Here is a 12,873-nt window from a genome sequence, read left to right on the forward strand (position 1 = left end):
TTCAAACTGTAAACACTCAGAGTTTTTTTTACTTCAACCAGAAAACCTTAACGGTTCATAAAAAACTTGACTGTTCAGGATATGATAAAAGTCATAGTATTCTGAATCTTTAACTTATAAAGATACCTTTACATGGGGTGATTATTGGTTCCAGAGAGGCTTTCGGCCGATAATCGTACACATGGCTGGTGACAGGACAATACAATATAAACGTTCAAAGGTAAACACTGATAACATTAAAATCTAATATATAATTGCCTAGAATACTACTTCCGGCAATTTGTGCCAACTTCCGTGGCTTTGTCCGGAGATAATGTCCGGAGATAAGTGACGTCACCAGCGTCCTACACCCGCTCAGGGTGGACAAAGATATATGCCTTCGTGGTGCGCGGCACTTTTCTGATTGGTTGCCGCCTGCCGCGAGCGACCAATCAGAAATGTGCCGTACTGTCAAGAATTGTCAAGAGCTGGTGAGTGCAGCCATTTTTTGTTCTTTCTTACTATTATTTATTAATTGTATTATTCTTACATTTGAATAAATAAAGTATATATGGATTCTAGACTCCCGATTCTTTAGAATCGGGCTGCCATCTAGTTATGTTATAATTTAATAAAAGGTTGCTGTGGCCATTTTCCACAAAATCACAAGCACTCCTGTTTTTTATTTACATACAGGGAGGAGCTGTTATTAGCTAAAGAATATAACGAACGGATCTTAGCTTGTCATGTATTTAAAAAAAATTCACACCAAAGCCACTGCAAAACATAGCTAAAGAGGCGTTCTAAAGCTGCTTCAGAGAAAATACCACCAGTGTTTTCCTGAAGTGTCTGCTACTTCAAAATTGATCTGGCTGCAGTAGTGTCTGTAAGGGTATGTGTCCACGTTCAGGATTGCATCAGGATTTGGTCAGGATTTGGTCAGGATTTTTCATCAGTATTTGTAAGCCAAAACCAGGACTGGAACAATTAGAGGAAAAGTATAATAGAAACATATGCTCCACTTCTGCATTTATCACCCACTCCTGGTTTTGGCTTACAAATACTGACGTAAAATCCTGACCAAATCCTGATGCAATCCTGAACGTGGACACATACCCTAAGGGTATGTCTCCACGTTCAGGATTGCATCAGGATTTGGTCAGGATTTTCCATCAGTATTTGTAAGCCAAAACCAGGAGTGGAACAAACAGAGGAAAAGTATAATAGAAGCATATGCACCACTTCTGCATTTATCACCCACTCCTGGTTTTGGCTTACAAATACTGATGGAAAATCCTGACCAAATCCTGATGCAATCCTGAACGTGGAGACATACCCTAAGACATTGCATGGACATATCCTTGGGGTGTTTTCACAGTGAGTCTTTTTGTTGAGTTTTTGGAGAGGAAACTGAGCAGAAACTTCAAATTGTTTTAGTTTTGGGGAGGATTTTCACAGTTTCTGCTCAGTTTCTGTTACAAAACTTCTTCAAAAAGCTTAGTGTGTGGGATATGTGCACACAATATCTTTTAGAGGCCGTCTTTCTCGCATCGTGTTTGAAGTAAAAGACACTTCAGGAAAACGCCAGTGGTGTTTTGGTGAAGCACCTTTTGTGACATCTTTCTGGACATTTTTTGTGGCGGCTCTGCCTCTGGCATTTATTTACTTATTTTTTACATTCTATGTATACAATAGCGGCAGCTTCCAAGCAGAATGCTCAGATCACTTCTTTTAGTTTCTTCACAGGTTACAAAGCGAAAAGCGTTTATAAGGAGTGACAAAAGACGTTTTGACATTGATGTATATATGTTCATCTCTTTTAATTTTTATAGTGCTTTTTCTGGCAGGTTTACAGATGGAATCTGCCTGAAAATGACATTGTGTGCACAGAGTTGATTAACTCGCATTTAAAAAAATGTACATGAATGTAGTAAGCACAAATTTATGGTGAACATTCCCAAGCATTCATCCATATCTATCCCCATTTTAAATCTTTCCCTAAAATACTCTTCTACTACAAATATAAACAGCATTATGAGAAGTCTGATGTCAGCACTGTATTATGTATTATATAAAGGTATGATGACTGAATGCACAAGAAACGACTAATGGCCCCTATGAAGACTATGCCATAACTCCACTTTAGAGTAGATAATTGTTCAGTAAATGGTGAAGAAAAATGTAACATTTTCTTTCTTTTTTTCTTGACAATTAAAAGCTTTAAAAGCCTTGACAGCCCCTCTGTAGATTTTGAGAATCATTTTTTTTTATGTAGCAAAGGCTTATAAATCTGAGCACTTATGTAAAAGTGTTTTCATGAGTGACGATTCACTTAGGAATTAAATATGGGCTGAAAGCTTATTAAGTGGAGAAAGTTAATACAATAGCATATGCATCTTTATAAATCTTCTGACACTTTATGGAGACATTTTCCAAGAATGAGGGAGCGGCTGTGCTCTAGACCAGGAAAATTATATTGGTTATTGGAAAACTCACTGACAAATTGAGACTTTAGGGTGTATTTATTTAGGTTCATATTTGCATTAGATGCTGTTAGGTGCCTCCCTCATAGATCCTGGCACAAAAAAAACACGACACGCAGAACTATTTTGCTAAAATTATGGACAATATGAAACTCAATGGACCAAATTAGTTTTTTTTCCGTTGGGTACCAATGGTATCCTCCGTGTGATGGATCCAGAACTGCCATTACTTTTGTTGTTCTCCTACTAAAACATCATAGTAAACTTAGCCTGCATCTAAGCTACATAAACATGTCCAGCACCATATGTGTCAAGTTAGAAAAGCACAAAATGCATGATGAAATCTATTGTGGTTTTTGGCACTGACTACCATATATTCATGGAAGGTTCCCATACAAATTGTATTTATGTTTTTCTATATTACACACAAATACATCAAATTGTTGGAAGAGATTCATTCACAGCACATCCAGAATCGCAATCTTCAATGACCTAGTGTAGCTCCCACGGTAATATAGGCAACCAGTGTCATCTAAGCTTACTGAGAAATGCTTGCACTTAACATAGTCCCTCTTGGTGTATGAATCCTGTTGTCTAGAAGCTGAAATGATATATTGCAATATTCAGCCAATTCATGTGGAATAAGAGTCTCATCCAAGGTGACAACGTTCTGATGAAGTTCATTCCTTGGAACTTATGTTGCCTGTGAGAACTACGTTTGAACTTATATAAAATGTTATGAGGTTTCTTTAACTACATTGAATTAGACTCCACATAAATACACAATAATAAAACGTGCGTTGGTCACAACCGATTACTGGCTATGGTTGTGTCTTATAGTCACCGTACTGAAAAGGAAATACTGAGACCAGTATGCCTGTTTAGCCTTAGCTGGCCCCCCATAAACTCACCAGTAAACTCAGCAACAGTCTGGATGCTTTTTTTTTTTTTTAAATCAGAACTGGACAATTCCTTTACTGCTTTAGGCCCCATTCACGTGTCCTTTTTTTGTGTCCATATTCAGTCTGTTTTTAGGGACTGCAAATACGGACATACACACACCTATTATATTCAGTGGTGGTGTGCACATGTCAGGTTTTGCACAAAGACCATGTGTTCATGTGAAAGATGCGCAGACATGTCAGTTTTTTACACGCAGCACGGACAAAATGCGTGACGCACACATACACACTGATGACATCCGTGTGTCATCATTGTGACAAGCACTGGCTTGGATGCGCCATTTCTGGGGCGGCTGAGGGCTGATGTTGGTAGCCTTGTAGGGGGGCAATACCATAGCCACTTCCTAGATTTCTAATATCAACAAACAGCTGTCTGTTTAGCATTTGCTGGTTTTGAATTTTTTTCTGGGGTCCCCCGTAAACTCACCAGTAAAGGCTAAGCAAACAGCTGTGAGCGGTTATTAATAGCCTGGGAGACTTTTGGGATATTTTCCCTTTTTCTAGACTATTAACATCAGCCCCCAGCCATGGGCTTTCCCTCTGCTGGTTATCAAAATTACACAGGAGCCCATGCCATTTTAATGTAATTCTTAATTTTACACAGAATGTACACAGCAGGTGCTGAATACAACTCCCATCATTATCACCTGGTAGTGCTTATCACCTGGAGACCAGGTGACAATGTTGAGAGCTGCCCTCAGCAGCCGACACCTGAGAAAAGCGGTACAGTTAGCTGTACATGTCATTTGGGCACAAGGACAGCACCCAGATGCGACACAAGGACAGCAAAAGGATACACGTACAGTATATCACATTGATGTCACATACGTACATATGAATGACACACGTTCACAGACCACGGATCTCACCAGTACTGGTTTTTCCTGTACAGGAATCACTAGGACGTGTGAAGGGGGCCTAAGGGACATTGTGTAGCTGCTTCTATTTGTTCATTTTAACGAGGACCTGTCACCAGGTCAAAAGTACCATATTTTCCAGCGTATAAGACAACTTTTTAACACCTAAAAATTGTCCCAAAAGTCGGGGGTCGTCTTATACGCCGGGTACGGCGTGTGCAGGAAGCGATCCTGGATGTTCCCAGGGTCTGAAGGAGAGGAGACTCTCCTTCAGGCCCTGGGATCCATATTCATGTAAAAAATAAAGAATAAAAATAAAAAATATGGATATACTCACCCCTCCGACGAACCCTGGCTGTCACCGCTGCAAGCGTCTACCTCTGTTCCTAAGAATGCAGTGAGTGAAGGACCTTCGATGACGTCACGGTCAGGTGACTGGTCACCTGACCGCTCACATGACTGCGACATCATCGAAGGTCCTTCACTCCCTGCATTCTTAGGAACGGAGGCAGACGCTTGCAGCGGTGACAGCCAGGGTTCGTCGGAGGGGTGAGTATATCCATATTTTTTATTTTTATTCTTTATTTTTTACATGAATATGGATCCCAGGGCCTGAAGGAGAGTCTCCTCTCCTCCAGACCCTGGGAACCACACGCCGTATAAGATGACTGGGCGTATAAGATGACCCCCATCTTATACGGGGGGTATATCCCAAATTCCATATTTTATATGGAAAAGTTGGGGGTCGTCTTATACGCCCAGTCATCTTATACACCAGAAAATATGGTAAGTATTTGGGATTTTTGTTTTTTACACCCCGTCATAAGGTTTTATAGATAGGACCTTTTTATTTGGTGCAAATTTCTATGGCATTTGCCACAAATCTCTAGGGGTATGTTGATAGGCTGCTCTGCATTATTACCCTGTGAACAGCACCCCCTTTGAAGAGTTCATAATAGTATCACTGAATAAAAAAGCCCAGATCTCTGGAACCTTATGGCGGATTAAAATAAAAAAAAAAAAAAAACAGAATCCTCAGGGAGCAACAAAAATAAAATGAGAGCAGAGATTGGCCACTTTTGATCTGGTGACAAGTCTTTTTTTAAGGTGCTTAGTGGTTTCTATGATCTCTTGACAAATTTACACAATAGAGGGTCAGAAAAAACAACTACAAATCCAGCCACGTTGTCCTTCAAATAAATTCACCAATCAATCAGTGCCAATCATGTAAAATGTGCCAATACCAGTCATATTACAGCTGCCAGTGCCAGACATATTACACACGTGGTCAAAATTGTTGGTACCCCTCGTTTAATGATAGAAAAATACACAATGGTCACAGAAATAACTTGAATCTGACAAAAGTAATAATACATTTAAAAAAATCTATGAAAGTGAACAAATGAAAGTCAGGCATTGCTTTTCAACCATGCTTACACAGAATTAAAAAAAAAAAAATAACTCATGAAATAGGCCTGGACAGAAATGATGGTACCCTTAACTTAATATTTTGTTGCAAAACCTTTTGAGGCAATCACTGCAATCAAACGATTCCTGTAACTGTCAATGAGACTTCTGCATCTCTCAACATGTATTTTGACCCACTCCTCAAGAGCAAACTGCTCCAGTTGTCTCGTGTTTGAAGGTTGCCTTTTCCAGATGGCTCTTTCCAAAGATGCTCAATAGGATTTAGGTCAGGGCTCATAGAAGGCGACTTCAGAATAGTCCATTGTTTTCGTCTTAGCCATTCCTGGGTGTTTTTAGCTGTGGGTTTTGGGTCATTATCCTGTTGCAAGACTCATGACCTGCGACTGAGACCAAGCTTTCTGACACTGGGCAGCACATTTCTGTCTAGAATCCCTTGATAGTCTTGAGATTTCATTGTACCTTGCACAGATTCTAGACACCCTGTGCCAGATGTAGAAAAGCAGCCCCAGAACATAACAGAGCCTCCTCCACATTTCACAGTAGGGACACTGTTATTTTCTTGATTTGCTTATTTTTTTTATCTGTGAACATAGAGATGATGAGCCTTGCCAAAAAGTTCCATTTTTTGTCTCATCTGTCCATAGGACATTCTTCCAGAAGCTTTGTGGCTTGTCAATATGTAGTTTGGCAAATTCCAGTCTGGCTTTTTATGATTTTTTTTCAACAATGGTGTCCGCCTTGGTCATCTCCCATGAAGTCCACTTTGGTTCATACAACGACAGATGGTACGATCTGACACTGATGTTCCTTGAGCTTAAAGTTCACCTTTAATCTGTTTAGAAGTTTTTCTGGGCTGTTTTGTTACCTTTCGTATTATCCGTCTCTTTGATTTGCATTCAATTTTCCTCCTGCGTCCACATCCAGGGAGGTTGGCTACAGTCCCATGGATCTTAAATTTCTGAATAATATGTGCATCTGTAGTCACAGGAACATCAAGCTGCTTGAAGATGGTCTTATAACTTTTACGTTTAGCATGTTTGTCTATAATTTTATTTCTAATCTCCTGAGACAACTCTTTCCTTCTCTTCCTCTGGTCCATGTTGAGTGTGATAGACACCATGTCACCAAACAGCACAGTCAGTATCTGTAGCCCTATATACAGGCCACTCACTGATTCCAATATTGTAGACACATGTGATGCTAGTTAGTGGACACACCTTGATTTACCATGTCCCCTTTGTCACATTGTTTTCAGGGGTACCATCATTTTTGTCCAGACCTATTTCATATTTCATGAGTTTTATTTTATTTTTTTTTTAATTCTGTGGAAGCATGGTTGAAAAGCAATGTCTGACTTTCATTTGTTCATTTTCATAGATCTTTTATTTATTATCACTTTTTGTCAGATTCAAGTTATTTCTGTGACCATTGTGGGTTTTTCTGACATTAAACGAGGGGTACCAACAATTTTGACCACATATGTACATCTGCCAGTGCCAGTTATATTACAGCTCCCAGTGCTGGACATATTACAGCTGCCAGTGCCAGACACATTACAGCTCCCATTGCCAGTCATATTACAGCTCCCAGAGCCGGACATATTACAGCTGCTAGTGTCAGTCATATTACAGCTGCCATTGCCATTGACATATTACAGCTGCCATTGCCCTGGACATATTACAGCTGCCAGTGCCGGACAAATTACAGCTGCCAGTGCCAGGCGGCGCTCAAAGCAATTTGGCTATGACAGCGGCATTTAACAGGTTAACAGTTGCGGGTGGATCACGATTCTACCCGTGGCTGTTAGAGGCACATATCAGCTATTCAAAACAGCTGACTTGTGCCAGGAAAGATGTGAACTGAGCTCCGGAGCCCACATCAAAGGGAGGGAAACGACATGCGCTGTACATGCATCTTTGACATCATTCTTACATAGGAAGATTTGTATTTTCTCATTTGGATTTATACAGTATTATTTGAGAAATACTGTATGAATATATTCAACATCAACAGTATATATTGTAATAGAAATATTTCATTCAGTGCCCAGGGATTAACATGTGGCCTTCAGACTCATTACTAAAATATTTTTCAAGAGAGGAGGTTACTATTATTCTGCTCCATGATTTTATGGTTCGCTTCACTGGCCTATTATGTATTTAGCTCCAATATTTATTTGCTTAGTACATTTATTACACGCTTCATCATGTATGTAGAATTATGCATTGCACACATTTTTATCACTAAAATCAATATAAATGAGAACATATGTTGAAATTGACTATTATGGCCAGCGATTTGGCAGTGATCAGACATTCTTGCCCTCAATGTTAACGTGTGGTATGTTTAATTAACTTACATATAAACATACAGGAGCCCTTTGAAAAATGTATATCTTACCAAAATAAGAGTGATCAAAGACTTTGTTCATACTAGAAAGTGTATGGTGATCTTTTAATTAATATAATCAGAATATAAAATTCAGAGTATTTACAAGAATATATGTAGAATAACTATCTACATAAATCATAAAACGCCATGTTCAGTAGGGGGGCTTTTAGAAACATTGCTCAATAGCTCAACATTTGACATCTGCTGACCCACTGATCTCACTAATTGGCTGCAGCGGTGATGTGAGCGGTCGACGTGACAGCACTGTTGCGGTGAAACCCTGAAACTGAAGCAGGACACCTGGAAAGTGAGTATTTTCTGTTTTTTTTATTTTACATTACGTTTGGGGTCCACTAAAGTGGAGAGCCCCTTTAAAGGTATGTTCATTTTTAAACTCTTTTCTGCCTATAGATTTGTGCTAGCTAAAAATAATAAAATCAGCCTGCTCACCTTTCCCCTGCTCCAGTGCTGCTGCTGCGTCGCTGGTTAGTTAATTGTTTACAGGGAGCAGTGGTAATCATACCTATAGCACACATCACCACTGCAGCCAATCACTGGGCTCGGCGGATCCCCTAAGGCCAGTGATTTCTGGTGGGTTGTCATCTGCTGTAGACTTAAAAACAATGATTTTTTGGAAAGTCAATGCTGCAGCAGGAAGAGGTAAGTAATTCATTATTTTAAAGTCTGTGGGCAGAAGAAAGTTAAAATGGAAAACCTATTTATCACATTATTAGCCAAATACTTTCCCACTAAATATACAAACATGCATAAAGGGGTTTTTCCACTCCTAGAAAAGTGGACCCCCAAAATTACCTGTCTTGTAAGACAACAAAATCAGATGGTACAGAAGTGTTTTTTAAATGTATTGATTGCGTTATATTTCACTTATTTTCCATGCTTAATAATATTTATTAATTGGAAAAATTAAAATTTTTGCCTAATTTGATTTTTTTTGTATTGCGTTTTCCTGAGGTGCAATGTTAGGTTATTTAGCATAAAAAGTCAACCACAAAACCAAACCTAAAGCACAATGTCTTCTTTATTCCAAAACCCAACAATTTAATAAATGGTAGGTAACAAAAATCTGCAAAGAAAAATAAGACTGACAAAAAAAGTCACTATTAATACGGCTGCTGTCACACTAGCAGTATTTGGCCAGTATTTTACATCAGTATTTGTAAGCCAAAACCAGGAGTGGGTGATAAATGCAGAAGTGGTGCATATGTTTCTATTATACTTTTCCTCTAATTGTTCCACTCCTGGTTTTGGCTTACAGATACTGAGGTAAAATACTGACCAAATACTGCTAGTGTGACGGCAGCCTACAAGTGGGCCATTAAATAAAAGTTTGTTTTTGTAATTGATGTGCAGCAAAAATTGACTAGAACGAGACAAGCCTTATTATTAAACTATGGACAGAAATCTGCTTTGAAGCAATGAGTAAGGGAAAAATAAAGATATATTCATTATGTTTAATAAATCCTCATATCTGCCAATTTATCAATATATTAATGGAATGAATTGTTTGCCTTCAGTTATTCCAGACAAGCCTGTGAAAGAAAACCCCAAAATCGTTGGAAGTACAAAAGACACAATCAAGAAACTCTTGGCTTATAAGAACAGTCTAAAGAGGAATGAAGATAAAAAGAATTTAATACCTGAACCCGCAATAACTCCATCACCTAAAACACGCCTGCAGCCATTTGACTATGTGGATGGCATCTACATTGGTGGAACTTATAATGAGGAAGTTGAACAAAAATTTGAAGACAGTGACGAGAATGAAGAGGAGGAAGGGGAGGATGAGGATAAGGATGATGACTATGACAATGGAATTGGACAAGAGAAGATACTGAGGGGCGATGTATTTGGTATGTATTAGCATGGATATTTTAATAATCTGCACACAGTGGGGCATAGTTTTCAGTAATGTCTAAATGGGCATTTACAGTGCAAGAAAAGCATGTAAACAGGCAAACAATCACCGGGTGAAATGAGGTGGTGCATCATCCTTTGTAAACAGGACTCGTACTACCGAAAACAATGGTTAACTATGGGCTCTAAGGGTACGTGTCCACGTTCAGGATGGCCGGCGGTTTGGACGGAGCGGCAAACCCGCTCCACCTTAAGCTCCGCCCCCTTCTGTGACGCGATGATGCTGGATGTGTTCATTGCACACATCCGACATCATCGCACCCCACACATAGGGCCCTGTGTTTTACCTTGCGGCGTCGCCGCAAGGTAAATGGACATGCTGCGATCTTAAAAGACGCACAGCATGTCCGGAATCGCAGGGCCGCCGGGTGCGTGTTACCATGCATGGTGGAGATGGGATTTGATAAAATCCCCTCCACGATGCTGTAACATCTGGACGCTGCGTGTTTGACACTGCGGCTCTGCGCAGCGTCAAACACGCAGCGTTTCCTGAACGTGGAAACATACCCTTATATAGATTGCTCAGTGTGCATACAGTGGGAGAAATAAGTATTTGATCCCTTGCTGATTTTGCCCACTGACAAAGACATGAACAGTCTATAATTTTAAGGGTAGGTTAATTTTAACATTGAGAGATAGAATATCAAAAATAAAATCCTGAAAATCACATTGTATAAATTATATATCTCCCAAGATCACAATTGCCGCATGTGCCACCTCTGTCACCTTGGACCCCGCTCCACCCTTACTGCCCCCTAGGTAAGCTACCACAAAAGTAGATTATAACGTGCACCATTTTATTTAAAAAAAAGCCTTAATTTCCTATTTTCCTCCCCTAAATTTGTGGTGCGTCTTATAAACCGGTGTGTCTCATAATTTGCAAAATAGGATATATAGTTTAGGTTAATCAAAATAGCTATGGATACTGTTTAGATTGGCACAAATCATCAACATGTTTTTGATCTTTTTTTACTTTAATTGAATTTTATTTTTTACGTAGCTTTGAATGTATTTCTAATGTAAAATATTCCTAAATAGGATATAAAACTTTTCTGAGAAATATTCATAATTTTAAATCTACAGATCACTTGACTACTACACATGAGCAAATCTTTTGAAATTAGAATTCACCAGATTCACTGAATTTTCCCAGGAATCAAATTAAAAATACTCCAATTCCCTAATAAATGTATGACACTATTCTTTTTTCCTCACTAATCATCTTTACTGCTGGGCTGTCACACACCATCTGTACAAGTTCTTGAGAGATATATGGCTTTCTCTCTGTATCTTTTTTGCTAAACTGTGAGCTGTGACATCCACTCAATATCCAGATTCACCCCAAAATGTCTTCTGCATTCACTGCTTTTGCTTTTGTACAGGCTATGATAGTCCCTCCTGATTGGCAGTGCTACACCATGTAACGTGATAGCGGTAATACATTATGGGGAAGCCTGTCTGAGGTCCTGTGATGTTTTTATGGTTGATGCAATCTTCCACAATGTTAGAAAATGGCAGAGGTTATTTTAGATGAGTCAAAAGTGAATTGCATATTGTTCAAATTCTGAGTCCAACGAATTTCTACAAATTTGGCATCGTTATCCAAAAAGTATCGTTTCTCCTTGCGGAGATCGACAAATTGTCTCTGAAGAGACAATTTGTACAAATTTGGCACAAATTTGCATCACATGAAATTGTTTAGCTCTATTGACCATGAAGTCACACAGTAGTATTGCTCTGCCTCTATTTGAGCACTCTGTAAGATAATTAATAATGAAGGAGCTATGGTTCATCGTTAGGGTATGTTTGCACATGGCATATTTGTGGAATGCATGCTGCGATGTTACAGCATAGTGGATGGAATTCTACGAAATCCCATATCCACTATGCAAAGACACAGGTTGCAAACCTGCGTATACGCACATGCGGCGCGTCTTTATAGTCTTCGCAAGATAAATAGCACCATTCTATGTATAGGATGCGGTGATTCCGTATACAAAAGCCGGCAGCGCTTTGGATGGGCCGGGTGTCCACTGCATCCAAAGCGCTGCCATTCTGGACTGTGGAAACATAGCCTTAAGGTGCACATTGCCTGATGTAGCTTTTCACGTTATCCAGTGTCACAAGTTAACTCTTCATGGATGTATAGAATAGAAATTCCAGGATGAAGGATCATCCTACACTACTAGTTAAAAGCTGGGTCACTTTGAGATATACTGTATATTGCTAGAGTGTAGTTAACGAGGTGGAATGATCATTAGAAGCCTTCTGCTTATTGGTCTTTTTAGTTTAGCTTATTCCTAAGAACTTTTATTGCTGCTCACTTGGGACAGTTTGTCCATGTGTGGGATTTTCATCAGATTTTATAAACAAAGTCAAAATACTCTAAAACTAACGCACGACACGAATAGAGATTTACAAAGTGCTTTCCTTGAACAGCATAAATTCTATCAGTTTCATCTAAGCTGTTGATCTCCCCGTTGTGGAACATTTTTTGCATGGATACATTACTAAATGACTTTTCAGCATGGGAGACATATTTTATTAATGTCTTATGTGCTCATTATAGTCTTAAAGTATAAGAATTCTGGAATTCTCTGCAAAATGGTTTCTATTAACTTAATGGGCACCACATGTAGTATCTGTAAGAAAGTTGACAATATTTTCTGGCGTACGTAGCAATATGTTTTTGCAGAGAAATACAATCCCTGGAGCTGTGCATTGATACCTAGGTTTGTTTTTACTATGTTACAAAGAAACCGCTACCTTGAAAATGCTAAACTTATAAGATTTTACCTTATGGAAAGCAATACTGCAAGCAGCCCTCGAAATGATGCT

General features: G+C 39.1%; 1 protein-coding gene across 1 annotated transcript in view; it reads left to right on the forward strand.

Annotated features, from left to right (window-relative positions):
* The window catches only part of EGFL6 (EGF like domain multiple 6), a 131,531-nt gene that overhangs the window by 89,750 nt on the left and 28,908 nt on the right, over positions 1–12,873 (forward strand). Inside the window, exon 8 of the mRNA XM_077296720.1 lies at positions 9,636–9,971. Within this exon, the coding sequence (XP_077152835.1) occupies positions 9,636–9,971 (336 nt within the window). The remainder of the gene's footprint in view (positions 1–9,635; positions 9,972–12,873) is intronic.

This window comes from Ranitomeya variabilis, chromosome 3, assembly GCF_051348905.1.
Source record: "Ranitomeya variabilis isolate aRanVar5 chromosome 3, aRanVar5.hap1, whole genome shotgun sequence".
In the NCBI taxonomy this organism is placed as follows: Eukaryota; Metazoa; Chordata; class Amphibia; order Anura; family Dendrobatidae; genus Ranitomeya; species Ranitomeya variabilis.